At 41.1% G+C, this 16,569-nt stretch overlaps 2 protein-coding genes across 3 annotated transcripts in view; one reads left to right on the forward strand and one right to left on the reverse strand.

The window, feature by feature from the left end:
• Positions 1-10,309, forward strand: part of ROPN1L (rhophilin associated tail protein 1 like) — a 13,751-nt gene extending 3,442 nt beyond the window's left edge. The window contains exons 1-7 of one of the 2 annotated variants that reach the window (XM_031058254.1): positions 1-95; positions 1,732-1,881; positions 3,680-3,803; positions 3,996-4,157; positions 6,574-6,749; positions 7,214-7,309; positions 7,960-10,309. In XM_031058254.1, the coding sequence (XP_030914114.1) occupies positions 1,751-1,881; positions 3,680-3,803; positions 3,996-4,157; positions 6,574-6,749; positions 7,214-7,277 (657 nt within the window). In that variant the 5' untranslated portion in view covers positions 1-95; positions 1,732-1,750 and the 3' untranslated portion in view covers positions 7,278-7,309; positions 7,960-10,309. The remainder of the gene's footprint in view (positions 96-1,731; positions 1,882-3,679; positions 3,804-3,995; positions 4,158-6,573; positions 6,750-7,213; positions 7,310-7,959) is intronic. The other variant, XM_031058255.1, reaches the window with a different exon arrangement.
• Positions 8,873-16,560, reverse strand: SNRNP48 (small nuclear ribonucleoprotein U11/U12 subunit 48). Its single transcript, XM_005422564.1, has 8 exons — positions 16,545-16,560; positions 16,374-16,434; positions 15,550-15,624; positions 13,033-13,221; positions 11,984-12,105; positions 11,441-11,556; positions 10,085-10,249; positions 8,873-9,157 (listed from the first exon to the last, which is right to left on the reverse strand). Exons 2-8 carry the CDS (start codon positions 16,426-16,428, stop codon positions 9,118-9,120), a joined length of 762 nt encoding a protein of 253 aa, XP_005422621.1. The 5' UTR covers positions 16,429-16,434; positions 16,545-16,560; the 3' UTR covers positions 8,873-9,117.
• Between the last annotated feature and the right edge of the window lie 9 nt (positions 16,561-16,569).

Here is a 16,569-nt window from a genome sequence, read left to right on the forward strand (position 1 = left end):
GGGCGGGCCGGCCGCGGGCAGCCGTGGCCCGGCCGGTCCCTTCTCTGTGCGGACACGCCTTGGCCTTGTTTCCTGAACACCTGGAGCTGGCTTGGGTGCGTGGAAGGAAAAAAAATAGAAAATTACAGCTAACTAGATAGAGGAAGTGAAAGTGGTGAGCTGATCTTTGTCTCTAGCGAGAGTAACCCATGGTGAAGGGGTGCAGAGGCTGCCTGACCTAGCTGTGCTTTTCTTTGACCATTAGGTGTGTATATATGTGCAGGAAGTTCCCTCTGGACATCAAGAAACCTTTTTTCCCTGTGAGGGTGACCAAGCACTGACGCAGGTTAAATACAGGGAGGTGTGGAGTCTCCATCTTTGGAGATTCTTGGAACACACCTGGACATGGATTTTTGGCACCCTGCTCATATAGGTTGTGCAGGGGGTCAGACCAGCTGGCCTCCAAGAAATCTCTGGCCACCTCTGCCCTTCTGTGAGACTCTGTGACTAATGGCTTACTGTAGAAAAGCAGCTCTTGCACTGCATTTTTTTCCTGATTTTTAGTCTTTTATTTGACTACTTCCCAAGAGTACATGCACACACAGCTGTATTTCTTCCTCAGAGTTTTTCTGTTGTCCTGAAATCCTCAGTTTTTTTGCCTTCAGCTTCTGTTCCTTGGCTAGAGCTGTGGTTTTGAATCATTACTGAAAGCGTGTGACCAATGTGGTAATTAAATGTGCACTTTGAAGTCTGTTCCTGATGCAAATTGGCTGCATTGGAGTGATGGAGATGCTGTACCCTGTCTGCATTTCTCCATAAAAAAAGCTCTAAGTATGGCTTGATCCTGAGAGGAGCCTTGAGCCACAGCAGTTCCATTCTGCTACAGGAAAATTCATGTGAGAAAGTCACCTGCCAAGATAAGTACTCTTATCATTAAAAAGTCTAAAGGGATAGAGGATCCTGTTACACAATTCCTGATTACTTTCGTAATGCTGTTGCTTTTGCTGCTCCTCCTTTCTGCAAATAACTAACCATTTTAGGTTCTTGTAGCTCAATCAACTTAACCATGCCATAGTTTGTCCTGGAAATAATGAGAAGAGTTTCCCACCAAATGCGCTCCATTGCTATGGGAGAAGAACCATACAATAGCCTACCTCTGTCCCTTCTTTTGGATCCTGGGGAACAGGATTCCTTGCAACAAATGAGTTAAATCCTGAATGAGACAGACACACCTGTAGAGCTGGATGAGCCAAGTGTGATATCTGCTTGCAGCACACATGAATGTTTTGTTCATCACTGTACAGACTTGGTCATCTGTGTATTCTGTATCTGTACAAAAATGCCAAGATTTTCCTTGGCATGCAGTAGTGAGTTGTCAATGTAGATACCTTTCATGGTGGCATGTGTAGTGTGACTTGCCTGGACTGCCCATTTTACAAATTTTCATTGTGGTAGGTTTGAGGAGAAAAATCAGTTTAAAACTATCTGAGGTCACCTGTTAAAGTAGTAGTTCTTCTCACCCAGCTATGATTGGTGCCCAAGCTGCCATGTTTTACATGGTGTAGCCACAGAGTTTTTTAGAGCCACACAGGGCTTGTCTGTTTACCCTTCTGAGTCTGTCAGCTCTCCAGTAGCCCCAGCTATCAAGTAGGACAGGTGGGAATCTGGGGACAGGCACTATTCACTCCCATGTGCACACATAGTTTTTCATTCACATTCTGCATCTGTGAACTGCTGTTTTATTTCTTTCAGGTCCTTGTGACTGGACACCATGCCTCTTCCAGAAACCATGTTCTGTGCTCAGCAGATCAAAATCCCCCCAGAGCTACCTGATATTCTGAAGCAATTTACTAAAGCTGCTGTCAGGACTCAGCCTTTTGATGTTTTGCAGTGGGCAGCTGCGTAAGTATGATGTTCACCTAACACAGAGAGCTCTACATATGGACCCTCAAAACCTCACTCTCCTCTTTATTGTATAGTGGACACAGTTTTGAATCTTGCATCAGCATATACATTGCATATACACTTCTGTGTATTAATGCAGCATGTAAGCCTTTTAAAAATAGTGTGGTATTTTATTTATTTTCTTGAGGTTTAGGGCTGGCTTACTTCTGAAATAGCTGGATTTCCATACAGAAAAATGCATCTTAGTTTGATTTTTGTTATTAGTTTTTCTATCTGAAAGACCAACTCTTTTTCCTTTTGGTTTGGTTTGGTTTTTCTTCTCTCATCTGAGATTCAGTTCTTGGAATTTAAAGGAAAAAATAGACATTAACTTTCTAATTCTTAAGCCTGGTTAGGTTTCTCTTCTTTCTTTCTGGGAAAAGTGCCTGAAAAATTGCGCCTTTAAAGTGATAATCAGCATAATAAATCTCTTGCCATAAAGTTGATTTAGATTTTTAAATGTTTCTCCTTTAACATTTTGTTTCTTCTACCTCAACTGCTCACTATAATTTTTTCCTGCCCTATGGTTTGTGTGGGCAAGCTCTTGAAAGGTATCAGTGAGATGTTCTTACCTGGAGGGATTGGAAAACGTCTGTACCGTGTGAGGGAGGGGAGGCTGTTAACAAAGCTAGGCTGGAGTCCGGCTTGTCTGTTAGAAAGAAAATAATCTGAAGCTGAATTGTCACTGCTGCAGTGTTGGAGAAAGCCAGCAGGATCACCTTGAAATGGTGTGGCGTTTCTTAGGAACGTGATGGAGGTGAGCTGCGGCTACCTGTGTGGCTGGAGCCTGCTGGGAGTGGGGTTGCGAGAGCGGGGGCAGCCCCGAGCTCTGCCTGAACACGGCAGCAGCTGGGGGGGGGCAGCCCCACAGGTGGCAGCGCGGCTGCTGCCCGATCGCAGCCCCTCTCTCTGGAGCATGCTCCCGACCTGGCAGAGCAAGATCTGTGCCTGGGAGCCGTGCAACGCAGAGCAAAGCTGTGGCTTCATGCGTGCTGCTGCCGTTGTAGTGCTCGTGCCTGTGAATAATCAGATGAGGAACTGGATCTGGCTGAAAAATAGCCCGGGTGTTATCTGTGCATGCATACTGTGCATCTATTTCTGTAGTCACACTAACTCAGTTCTGGAGTGCTGCCTGCTGTATTTTAGCAGGTATTTGCACAGCATGGGGTAGCCTGGACATGGACAGGGATGACCAGGGCAGATGAGGCAGGACAAGTGGAGAAACTCATAAATTAGATGCAGCTGAATTAAAATGAAGTTTTCCTTGCACAATTCAGTTTGCTGGCCAGTTAAGGCAGAGGCAGCTCTTAAGGTTGACAGCCTTATAATTAAAAGGATGTGCATCCAATGCCATTTATGCTCTACTCTTAAATTTTATTTTGGAGTGGACAGAAATAGCAGAAATGCTAAGAGAGTTGCAATGTGAATAGGCAGATGTACATTTTGGGTAGTGCACAAGGGGAATGTTATACAGGTAAGTCCTCAGGTTCATCAGTCAAAAGAACTGAATATATCATGCACAAAATAAGTTAAATGCCTTAAGAATTATTGGTGTCATGAAAAAGGGCAAGTAAAGTCTAAAGATTGGGTTTTGGGCACAGGAATATGGGAGTGGTGCATGTAGTCAGCTTACCAGGTGCTGCTGCTCCTGTGGGGGAGCCTGCAGATTCTTACACTGAACTGTAAGAGAATTTACTTCTGTGCAGTTTGTAATGGCCATGGGCATTGAGGTGTGTTGCTCTTCCCATTCATTTAGGTATTTTTCAGCCTTATCTAAAGGTGAACCCCTTCCTGTGAAGGAGAGGCTCGAAATGCCATTAACTACAGGGAAAAAAGATGCTGGTTTGACCCCAGGACTCCTTAAGGTCTTGCACAAACAGGTACAAGCTGTTCTTTATCAAATGCACAATGCTATTGAGGAATGCTGATATATTGGGGATGGCTGGGGAGAGAGACTGTCAAGTATTTGAAGTATTTTGGGGAGACATTGTGTTCTTTTGGGGAGATTTTGTGTTCTTAAATTAATTCTGGTTTTCGGAGTTCTTATTGTGGTACCATGATTTTGTTCAAAGCTTTCTTCCAAAGGTGTGGTGACCATTGCAGAACTGAGGGAAAAATGGAAGCATTTGGGCTTGCCAGAGGAGCAGCTGGAAGCTATCCTGCAATTGGACAGTTTTGGCGAGGAGGTGGAATGGATGAAGTTTCTGGCACTTGGGTGCAGCGTGCTTGGTGGGGTGAGTTCACAGCTGGAGCCCTCATATCCAAACACAAGGGATTGCCTAGGATCCATACACAAGATAGACTATAGAACAATTAATGCAGGTGGATTTGAGGAATGGTGATTGCTTTTGCAGCAGCTGGTAAAGTGGCTTGCATGTTTACTTCTGTTGTCCATCAGATTTTGGTCTGGGGAACTCAACCAGAAGAATGGCTAAGTCCTCGGTGGAAGGGCAAGTGTGTCTGCAGGGAGCTTGTGCTGTGTGAGAGAGGATGATGGAGGAGTGATGCTGATGGCATCAGTGTAAATGTCCACAAAGGAGAACTGAAGGGAGAAATTGAACCAATTTTTAATTGATTGTGTAGCCAATTAAATTTTCTCAGCAGCACTTAATGTTACTACAGCTGCACTTAATTCTTTTAATGTCAGTAATAAAATCTCAGCAGAGCATTTCAACAGAATGAATGATTATAAAATGCATTAAGCTGATGTTCTTATAAAGTATAATACTTCTAATGATTTCTACAGTAGGGAAGAAGAGGTACTAAAGAGAAAATGTATGTGAAATAATTTTTTGTGAATGTTGCAATATCTGGAAGCCCTGAATGTTAGCCTGGCCTGGCGATGCAATTGTGCAATTGTCTGTCTGTCTATCTATCCATCTGTCTGTCCATCTGTCTGTCTGTCTTTATTTCAAATTTGTGTTTCTTGATTCCAGTCTCCCTCCCAAAATGATCTTGTCATTTGTGCTCTTTTCTTTATTTAAAAACAGTAACAGCAACATTACTTATCTAAAAGACAACAACCCCTCTCTCCTGCAAAAAAAACCCCAAATAAACCAAAACTAAAAATGGAGTCATAGGAACATCATTCTGATGGAGCTAGACAGACTAAATTTCACCATCTCACCATCCTTTTGGATATTAAGTGAATTATTTGATTTCAGTACTACATAATGAAGTCTAGATCTCAGTTTCCTAAACCAGAGAGAAAGACATACATGAGAAATTTACATTCATTTCCTGCAGCTGTAAATTGTGCTCACAGTCAAACAGGGTCACAGTTGAGATACAAGAGTAGACAAATATAAACTTCTTAAGAGCACCAGTCTGAAGTATCTTTTTTGTAAAGCATCAATGCATTTTTACAAAAGCCTTTACAAAAGGAGAAATGACCACACAGGTAGCCTGTTAAATTATCTTTCAAGGTTGGCAAAATGGGTATGAATAACTTTGCTGTGTTGGGAGAGAGACCGTGGCAGATTGGGGTGGCAGGACCAGAAAGGGCAGTAGAGGAGTAGCCAAATGCAAAATGTAGAGCTGGCCATCATGGAGTCAGCTGCCTCTCTTTTCCCTGAGAAGCCTTCTAGGGGAGGAGATACATTAAGTAAAACTGGTAAAGGATTTTAAGATGACTCTTCTCTGGCCTGTGTTCTAGATCTTAAACAGATTATTTATTTTAAGTATTGCTATTCTACTGTTAGGAAATACTATCTTTTTACATAGACATTCCTTGGTTGTTAATGAAAATGTAAGAGTAAATTTTGAAAAAGTTGCAGTGAAAAATACTAAGACTTAGGTGGAAGAAAGCCTATGTGGGTTTGGTTTTGTGCTTTTATATTTTGGATATATATGGTGCATGTGGTTTTACTTGTTTGTTTCTTTAATGGCATCCAATCAGTCTGACTGAGTGAAACTCAATGTTGAAATTTTCAACACTTTTCCCAATATAGCTCAGCATGCATAGGGCACTGGATTGTCAACACCATATTAAAGGAAGTATTTTTTCAAAGTATATTTGGAACTAATAATTTGAGGCATGTGTTTTAAAGGTAACTCGGATGTTATTGGCCTTTGACTAAACTGAAATATTGTTTAAATGCCTTTGCCTCAGTGCTTTTTCTGCTGTCTATTAAAATGGAACTCGCATAGAGATAGTAATTATCAGCCAAAATATAATCTAAAAATTATGTAATATAATATCATAATAAAATCACCAAACCTATATTTATTTTCTGGGGGTTGTAGACTTATCTATCTTAACTGCTGCTGAGAATTAATTTAGAGCCATTGAGGTAATACACACACACACAAAAAGATCTTTTACTAGATACAGTGATGTTGGAGCTTTTACAGTAGCAGAACAGAGCAATTTGGCCCTAATGGAGAGAGAGCTCAGATTACCCTATGCAATCTTTAATCATCATAAGATTGGTATTTTTTACTCCTGCCTCTACTAGATCTACATTATTGTTTCCATCTTTGGGCCTGCACTAGAGAGTAAATTTGGGGTTTAAAGCTAGGCAAGGATGATAACACCTTCATCTCATTTATCCTCCCTTTTAATGGCTTACAGTGTGGATTTTGCCATGATATGCAAGGATGTTCATGGCTCTAATACTTTTCCTTTCATTTCTTGCTGGAACCCTGCAGTCCTTACTGAGTTCAATGAAACAGGCCTGTGAGATCCTAACAAGAGACCCAGAAGGTGGAGCAGCTCGAATTCCCTTCGAAATATTCTCGTTCCTTTATTTGTATTTGGCCAGTATTGATGGAGAGATATCAGAGACAGAAACTAATGCATTCCTCCATGAAATTAAAGAAAAAGCGTAAGTAAAAATCTGTGCAAGGAATTTTAATGTATCAATTGCCTCTGGGTTCTCCATAAGCCTTTAATTTAAGGTGAATCATCCATTTTCTTTTGGGCATAGCCATGATGACAGGAGTAAGGGTTGACTAAGATTGTATAAAAATATGCAGTTATTTTTTGTCAACTTCAGCGTTTGCACTGTTAAAAGATAAACTGTTATTTATCCATCTTTCTCTGAAATATTGAAGTCTCTGCAGGGTGGTATAATTTTCCCTGTAGGAAGCTATTATATACAGGCTTGTAACATCTGCATATTCCTGCTTCTGGAACCAGCACCATTTTCTGGGCTGTTTCTTTGATTTAACAGATCATAAATCCCCTTTTTATTGCATTTCATATAGCCCTAAATTGTACCTTTTCCAACACACTAGGATTTACCATGTGAAAGTGCCATTTAAAAAATGTTGGTTTATTCCTTTCCAGGGACAAACACTCTGGCATGGTGCTGATCAGACACTTCCTGCCATACTCCTTCATATTTTATTGATCAACCCTACCAACCCTACTTTTCAGCATGAGGTGAGAGGAAAAATAAAAGAAGGAATAAATAAGTTTAAGAAAATAATTTGTGTTCAAAGTACCATAATTTGCACATTTCAGAACAACATGATCCTCTTCTCTGGCATTTCCTTTTCTTTGTCCTGCTCTTGAGATGGCCCTTCAGGGGAGGTTCATTGAATAATACATGGTTATATTGTTCTCCAGCCTCTCAGATACTGATGGCCACCCCTAGGGAGCAACCCCTTCACTCATCTGCTTATACTGAATTGAGTAAAAGTTGTTTTGTTACCAAGGTTCCTACCTACATTTGATAACTGATTAATAAAACATGGAATTGAGGACAGCCAGGGCAGCTGTAACTGGAGCATTTCTCATTATGCTTCTGGTAGCACTGACTTCATTTTGACTCTGGCACAAATACAGCTGGTCCTCAGACTACCTTGTCTGCCTGGACATGCTCTATTTAAACTGTTTTACCAGGCCCTACTGAAAGAACTTAATGAGAACCCTGTGGCTGAGCTGGTAGACAAAACCAATGCAAGGACTGCAGTGGTTCCATATTTTTTTCCCTCTAATTAGAACCCTTTCAGAACTTAAATACCTTTTTTCATTTTTGGATAAACTTGTCTAAATAACGATGTTTTAAAATATATTTTGTTTTCTGACAGGTAAAGCTACTGCATTTGTCACATAGGCGAGGAATACCTGACACAGACTTGTTTGGTTAGACTGCTGTAGCAGGTATAGAAGCCTAAATCCATCAAAACTGGACCAGATATTTACTGACAGATAATCACACTTAATTGCAGAAACAACTGAGGTATGAAAGCGGATACTAGAGGCTACAGTAAAACTGGAAGGATTCCCTTTGACTGAGAAGGCCACAACCAGGAACAACATGAAGTGCCCTCTTTTGGTACATTGAACAAACAGAAGTATTTTGGGAAAGATGGATCTTGTTCTCTTATAGTTGTTTACTTTGTTGAGGCAAGAAGCTTGGCTGATGGTGACTGACCTTGCTGAAGTAGATTGTATGAGGAATTAACAAACTGTTAATCCTTAATATCTACCTGCATGTTTTAAGTCTGTTTTATCAACCTCTATCACAAACATTTGTACATTAGTCCACAGGATGGGAAGTCTTCCTAGTTATTGCTGGAAGGAAATGCACCTGCTGTTTGAATATGGTACCCAGCAATATTCCAAGTGTCCTTGGTGCCTCCCCCCTAGCTTCTGTGGAGAGCTACATTCTCATCACCTTTGCCAGATTATATTGATCCGAATTTTCTTCGAGCATGAGCTTGGGAACACTAACTTTTGTGTTATTGTCCATTTAACACCAGCTGCAGTTGAAGATGTTTTATCCTGTTGGAGAACTCTGAAATCTGCCCTCTGGTACATGCTGTAAGTAGGCAACGTCACCTAGAGGTAACACTGTAGGTAGGAGAGGGAGCTCTCTTCATGCATTCCCTGTTTGTAACTGATCTGGACTCCACTATATCCACTACTTATGGGGCAGGAAGGCCAGTAAGTACAACCTCTCGTAAATTTTATTCTTCAGCCTTGTAAGAATAACTCAAATACATGAGAGATAAATATAATTTATTAACAGATGTATAAATGTTACAGATTTACACATTATCTGAAATATACTGCTTCCATCCTGACAAACTGTAGCACTTTTTTGTCTCCAAGCAGCACAGGTGTGATGCAACACCAATATTATGTGCACACCTTTACTGTCTTGGAAAAAACAGCAATAATAATAGTTCTTGTGGAAGTTATGTTCTGAACAGCTGGCAAACAAAATAATCATGTTCTTGTTCCTACTTTCTTCTTTTATGATTGTAATACTTGTCTTCATCCCTGCAACAAAAACATAAACATTGTGTGGGCTGTTAGGCTCAGAGTGAAGAGTCTGAAGAGAAAAAACAACTTGGAAAATGGAAAGCTCTCATTAAATCTAGTCATGTCCTCCTCTAAGGAAAGAAAATAAACTGCTCTTAGACAGTTTATTTTCCATGTTGCTTTAGTCAGGCCTTGTCATGCAGTGCCAGAGTGGCAATTAGTTTAGGATGAATGGCATCATGGTGTAACGAAGCCAGCTTTGAGACAAGCCATCATTGCCATCCATGCAGTTATGTAATGCATTTACCCAAACAAGGAGCAAGGCAGCATTTCTTGTGCACAGCAGTCCCTATCATGTCTGCTCAAACACAGGTCCCACACCACAGGTCCTGCAGATGTAAATATCAACTTTGTTGATGGTATTACAAGCTGTGGCCCGGATTTATTTTCTTTTGCTAAATTGTATGTCCAGAAGTACTGAAGAGCAACAGCATTGTTTTGAAGCTTCTAATATGGAAAGGTTAATGTTTGCATTCTAGTGAAACAAATAATACTATTTATTAAGATCTAGAGCAGAAATCAGCATTAGACATGACAGGCACTTAGTTGTGGATAAGAAACATACTGTCCTTTTAACCATATTGATCCAGGAGTAAAATCAACAGCCTGTTACAGTACTGCTGCAGCCCTGCAAGCATGCTGCAGAAAGTGCCACCTTTCAGATGTGACAGTAAATTCTGAAGTCTGGATCACAGTTTGTGATCTCACAGTATGTTTTGTTTAGTATTAGTAGCCTCACACCACTGGCTTGTCATACTGCACATGAGGTTAGCCTAGCTTTTTAACTGGACTAGACATTCTCAACCTCTGCACTTAATTCTCATAGAAAATGGCTACCGCTGCCTCGCTGGGAAACAGGAGTCAGCTGTCACTGTTTCTGCTCACCTCTCTCTTTTTCTCCGAGAGTCTCTGTCTCTGCCTCTCTCACGACTCCTCCTTCGTTTACTTGGACTCCTGCTGGTGTCTCTCCTGTGTCTCGTGCACTCCGTGTCCTTACTGCTTCCCCCAGACTGCCGCGAGTCCACCGAAGCTGACCGCCTGTCTTCCCTTCTGAAAATAAACTTCAGTGAGTTTAATCAATAAAAACAGTTTCAGTCACTGCTTCCAGTACCAGTTTTGTAATATAGTGACATACTACTGATGTAAGACAGAAGACATATCTTTTATTAAGCCTATCTCTCTAAGAAATACAATACCTCCCAAAAGAGGCCCAGAGTCCATGTGCATATTTCAGCAATCTATTTAATCCATTTCCTATGAACACTGCTCCTTAACACCTCTGCTTGTGAAACAGGAGGCAGTAGAAGGGGTTCACTCTGTTTTGCTTCAAATCTTTAACTCTTGAAGCATCTGCCTTAAGCTGCAACCTACAGCTGGAGAACCTAAGTCGTGATCGGACAGAATCACAGAATTGTTAGGGTTGGAGGGGACCTCTGGAGATCTTCTAATCCACTCCCCTTGCCAAGGCAGGGTCACCTAGAGCAGGTTACACAGGAATTCAGGTCCAGGTGAGTTTTGAATTTCTCTAGACAGGGAGAGTCCAGGATCTCCCTGGGCAGACTGTTCCTAGTGCTCTGCCACCCATTCATTTTAATGCTGGGAACAGAGTGTCACTTTCTAGAATGTTTCAAAAACATTCTCCTCTCAAAGACCTGCTGAAGAGGCACAAATAGGCAATCACTAGGTCATGACTCCATGTTTACTTCAGTGACAAACATCTGAAGGGTGTGCAGTGTTCCTCAACACAGCAGAAATATGTATAGCTACAACACTCCCAATTAGCACAGCAGCATTTGCAGGGATAAGAACTGTAAAGCCTCCCCATATTTACTATGCTATGAAAATCTTTACTCTGAGGTGTAATATATCTAGCACATATCATGTGATAGGGAAGGGTAAGAAATTGTGTACTTGTATTTCCAAATGTCCTTCTGTAACCAGCTACAACATACATACACATTTGGGCACAGAGGAAGCACTATTCATCCCCCAGCTCCACCAGAAACTACGTGTTCAGCTGAATCACTTGCAACTAACCTACTTACCTCTGAAAGAAAGATACTTATTAATTTTTCTCCATCCTTCATGCAGGTAGAGTTTCTCAAGCAAGACTTAATAGAATTAGTATAAAATAAACCATGCATATGACTCAGATAATGTTGGTCTGTGCTATTAGAAGGAGGTGGTAAGATAAAATTACAATCTGCTTCATGCCTGAAGAAGCTGTCAGCTGTGGCATACCTTCCTGAAGACTTTGACTTCCCTCCTTCACATATCTCTGCATTATCCAACCTATTCTCCTCCTGCCACTGATTGCTGAGTTCTTCCATATGCACACCAATCACATCCCGAATCACCTGGAGATTAAGATAATGTTAAAAACAAAAATGTCATGGTAGTGCCTGAACTAGCACTAAACAAACTGTAAACATCTCAAAAAAACCCTCACAAAAATCTCCCCCAAACCCTGTATATCAGATGTTTGAATGGAAAGTCTTATTTGCAGAAAAACGTTTCAGCATAAATTTAAATAGCACCATTTTATGATAGTGAGCTATATCTTGCTGGCATTTTCACATTCAAACCTTAGCAGTTAGAAATGCTCATTATTTGTAACTTGCTGCAATAGACCAGAAACATTCCTCTATAGTTTGCAACAATAATAAAGCAGGATACAAGAAGCAGAGAAAGACACATTATTTGTCTTTGAAAGCATATGTAATTGTTTATGCTGATATATAATAAGCACTTTCGTGCAAAAAAGCCTTTTTTATCCCATCTCACCTCAGTGTAGGACTTCTTTGTTATATGAACATTCTTAGCTCTGTATGACTGCCGCCGCCTTTTGTAATCTCGCATTTCAGCCAGAATTTCAAGATGGGACTTTGGACCTTTCTGACTATCATCTAGCAAAAAATTAGGAGTAAAACAAATGGTCATTAGCAGGATGTTAGCACCTGCAGGTATGCAGGCCTCATACATTCAGGAACATAAAATAATAGTGCTTTCTCAAGTTCCTCTTGTATTTAGTAACTATGGTGAATTTATCTCAAGCTTCCTCCTCCAACCTTCTTGCTGGCTGTTTATACACAAGTAAAAAGCCACCAAGCAAATGCTGTTATGTGATCTCAGTCTCCAAACTGTGATCCACACCAATATACAAGCTTGTGATTTGGTCAAATGCCTTCTAAATATGAGTCATGTTTTCAAAGCCAGTATGACAGTAAGACACAGAATGAGAAAGCCAGATTCTGTAAAAAAGTTACCTGCAGAGATGCCAAGCATTGTCACACCTCCTAGACACAGATGCTTTTGCTGCACTTGGTACAGTTACAAACTCGCATGACTCAACAGGGATGAGAGGTCCCAGACCAACACCAAAGTATGTTGCTCAAGAGCCCCACCTGGATGACTGCCAACCTCTCCTGGTCAGCTCTTACTCTTAAGCAATCTTTAATCTCATCAAGTCTTACAGGAAATAACTGTTCCAAGCTGCACAGCGCATTGGCAACATTAAGCAACCTGGAGTCAGCTGCAGCAAAGACAAAAGATCCATCCACTGGGATACACACAATACATGTGCCAAGGGCAGAGCACTGATGTTTTCCAAGAAGGTAAACATCATAAAGGACAACAAACTAGCATTTTGTGATCCTGGATCTTTGTTGTAGCTTCTAAGAACAGGATGCTCTCCACAAAAGAAAAAAAAAAAAAAAAAAAAAATGAAAATCACAATCAATTCTGTTTGGCTGTTTAGCTATTAACAAAACTCATGTAACTGGACAAACTGAAAGTTCTGAGCCATAAATTCAACAACAGATCATTCTTCAAACCTTGGGTGATTTTTGCTGCTAAATCCACGAAGAGATCACTGTCATTTTCCGTAATCTGGGATCTGGACCTCTGTTTCTTTGTCTCCTCAACAACGTAATCGTAAAGGGCAAGGCGGTCAGCTTGGGTCAGGTCACAGGTGAAACGCTTGTGGTTTTGAGGAACTTCTATGGGCAGTAATGAGTAAGAACCTGGAGGTTGGACAGAGAGCTGTTACTTGTAAAGTAGCATAATTATGCAGGAAAATACCAAGAAGCTCAACAAACAAACAATGCAGTAAACTCCCAGGCTGTTTTCATCCTTCCCCTAGGTATCTATAAGAAGTTTCAACCTTCTTAATTTGCAAAGATGAAAACTGCTCAAAGATCCCTCCCAAGCCCCGTCAGGCTGTAAAACCCCTCTTGATTGCTTACACAGATACAGTTTTCATATGCCACAAAGGAATTGTACTAGATTAGACTGAAATGACCTCTGTAATTTCCCATGAGTTTCAGCTCTTGGCTTACGAGCTAAATCAAGAGAGGCTGCAGCTCTAACTTGTGGATTTATCTTACTCCTAAAATGTTATGTAAAATGCTAGCTGCAAAATACCTGTTCTGCCAACAAGAATGAAAGCTTCTAGGACCAAGCACTGTGAAAATCAGTCTCACTCACACTGTCATCTTCTCTACAGAGCTTTTATAACAGACTGACACAGGATTTTGTAGCTAAAAGGACTACAAAGGCACTTTCAAAGTGCTCCAGATCAGAAAACTGACTTAAAGCTATGGAAACAAGCACACTGCCTGAATACTCTTCTTTCCCATTCCCCAGTTAAAACACATATGCCTCCAAACAAATGAATCCATTCTCAATCCGCTGCAACAGCAGTTAAATGACTTCCACAAAGATACAGGATGCAATCCTATAGGACATTGCCAGCAAAACACCAGTCAAAAACTTTTAATTTTTCTGCAACCACTGATCTGACCTCCACAATCCTGCTTCCCCCAACACAATCCCACAAATCTCCAGGCAAGCAGCAGAGCCAACACATAAGAAGGGGGTATGCAACAACAGCAAACCTAGAGCTTCTCCAGATTATTCAGCTCTTAATGGAAGCTGGGCAATCTTTCACATCCTACTATCATTAAAGACAACAAAGAAGAGGAAGAGAATACAACAGTAACTCTACAAACCTAAAATACAAGATTTCATCATTACTGTACTTCGAACCTAAATCAGAACTGTTCTAACATGAACAAATAAATTTAAACACAGAAGCTAGAAGTCTCTCTTTAAAATGCACTGTTCTTACAGTGTCACAGAAGTCCATAAAAATGCACTGATAATTACATGCTTGTGATTTTAGAGGAATTACTCAACTTGTGATTAAGACAAATTTTTCTTTTCAACAATATAGCTATGCTAATATTCTAAATATGGTTAGAATTGAAAAAAAGAAAACAAAGAAAATCTCCTCCTTTGAGACAGTGAGTCAAAAGGGAAATTTACAATGAAAAATTATTTTTCATTTGTTTCTGTTGCCAAAGACTTTACAAATCTTACAACAGGCCAAGCTGTCACAATGAAAACCACCCATCCAGTTTTAGTGTTATCCTCAGAGAAAGGCAAGCTTGCAGGCCAATCTGGGCAGTGAACACTGGCATCTAGTGGCTCACTGGTGCACCTTTGCAATGAACCACTCCACAAAGGGTTTACCTCCTGCTTCTCTACTTGGATGTAGTTGTGTCAAATTAATGAGTTCCCACTTCCCTTCAGAGGCAATGCACCTCTCAAAACACAGTGCTCATCCCAGGACATCCCCTTCCCAAGCAACTGTCCATTAAGTCTCTATTTGCTATGCCAGAGAAACAAAGAAAATATGAAAAGCTGTCTGAGCAAGTGCTGCTGTATTTCACTGTCAGAAAAGTTACAGTGTTACTTTTCCTTCTGCCTACATATGTTTAACAAACCAAAGTCTACAGAGAGCAAGTGTTCTTTCAGGTGTTGCAGTAATTTCTCAACCATACACTAAAGCTCTACAGATTCCACAGGGAGCCCTATTTTTCTACTTGATCTAAATCTGAACCTTCAAAGACTCCATCCTAGCCTGGTCCCCTGTCTGGTCACAAAACCCACTGAAAAATGAAATGTAAAGGAATTAGTGAGCTTGAAGCAGTGACAGAGGACAACATCACATTTGCAAATGTGCCAGCATAGTTCTTACACAACTTCTTAGTTCAGTCTTGAAACAGTCCAACATAGTAACCAGCGTGTTGGCTGGTTTTTTCAGTCCTGAAGACAATAAGAGATATGGGCACAACAGACTCAAAGTCTCTCACCTAGTTGCCCCAAGTATAGAAAGTAACCATGCTCCAAGATGTGCAGGGGAAGGAATATTAAAAATAAATAAAGTGAAATTCCTCACAGCAGTTCTCAGTGGAATGAGAAGAATGAAGGAAGCAGCAAGGAGGGAGACAAGGGCAGCTCTCCACAGGAGGCTGGTGAAATCACATCAGTATCTGCTTGCTCCTTACCTTCACTGTAGCCTGCACCTTCCTTCACACTTTGGGCTCTAGCCTGCTTAATAATGTGAAACTGTAGATCTTTATCTGCAGGCAGAGAAGAAAATAAAATCATACCACTTTTACATCAAGTTCTTGAGTACTTGATTGGGTTACTCTTTATTCCCCAAACTCTATTATGAGACTTATGATATGGTACAGAACATCATTGCTTCATTCATGTACAAGTGGACATTTGAACTAAAAATGTAATATTAATCTATTACATATTTGAAATGAGGGGAGAAAATTAAGGGAAAAAAATGTATTTCTGGATTACAAAGATATGAAAAAAGAAATGTATGTATATTGCTCTCTGTACCACTGCTTTATCTCCAAATTCTACAGACAGCCTCCCCACCTTCTAAGCATTCATTTTAATACACTTTCTGGATTTGATGCAAGAGTGAGGACTGAGAACATAGGAAGAAACTCCTAAGAGGACAAAACTGATCCTCCTTGGGTTTTAAGATGAAAATATAAAAGTGATCTACAGAATAAAATTACACAGTGATAGAAGCATAAAAACAGTAAATTACGGCAAATTGCAAATTACAAACTGAGAAAACTAACCTACTGATTGAAACACTCAAGATTTTCAGGAGGTCTTGGGGAGTTTACAGCTGCCAAGGCAGTGGGGTTGTGCTACCGTGAGGACCCGGACTCCTTAGTCGCACATCTCTGTCCTTCCCCGGGATCCCTCCATGGCCCCTCATCCCCTGCACCTTCCCGGGGGTCCCTCCTCAGCCCCAGCCGTGTGTGCCTCCCCGTCCGGCGGAGCCTCCGCTGCCGCTCACCCATGGCGATGCTGGGAACCTTCAGCTTTCCGTAGAAAAAGCTGGAGTCGTACATCTCGGCCTGCGGGACCAAAGGGCTCGGTCAAGGCCCGGCCCGGGGCCGCCACCGGCTCTGGCAGCCCAGGGCAGCAGCGCCATTTCCGAGCCCCGCTTCCCGAGCCGCGCTCCCACCTCCTCCTCGGCGGAGGCTCCCCTC

This window comes from Geospiza fortis, unplaced genomic scaffold, assembly GCF_000277835.1.
Source record: "Geospiza fortis unplaced genomic scaffold, GeoFor_1.0 scaffold281, whole genome shotgun sequence".
Taxonomy (NCBI): Eukaryota; Metazoa; Chordata; class Aves; order Passeriformes; family Thraupidae; genus Geospiza; species Geospiza fortis.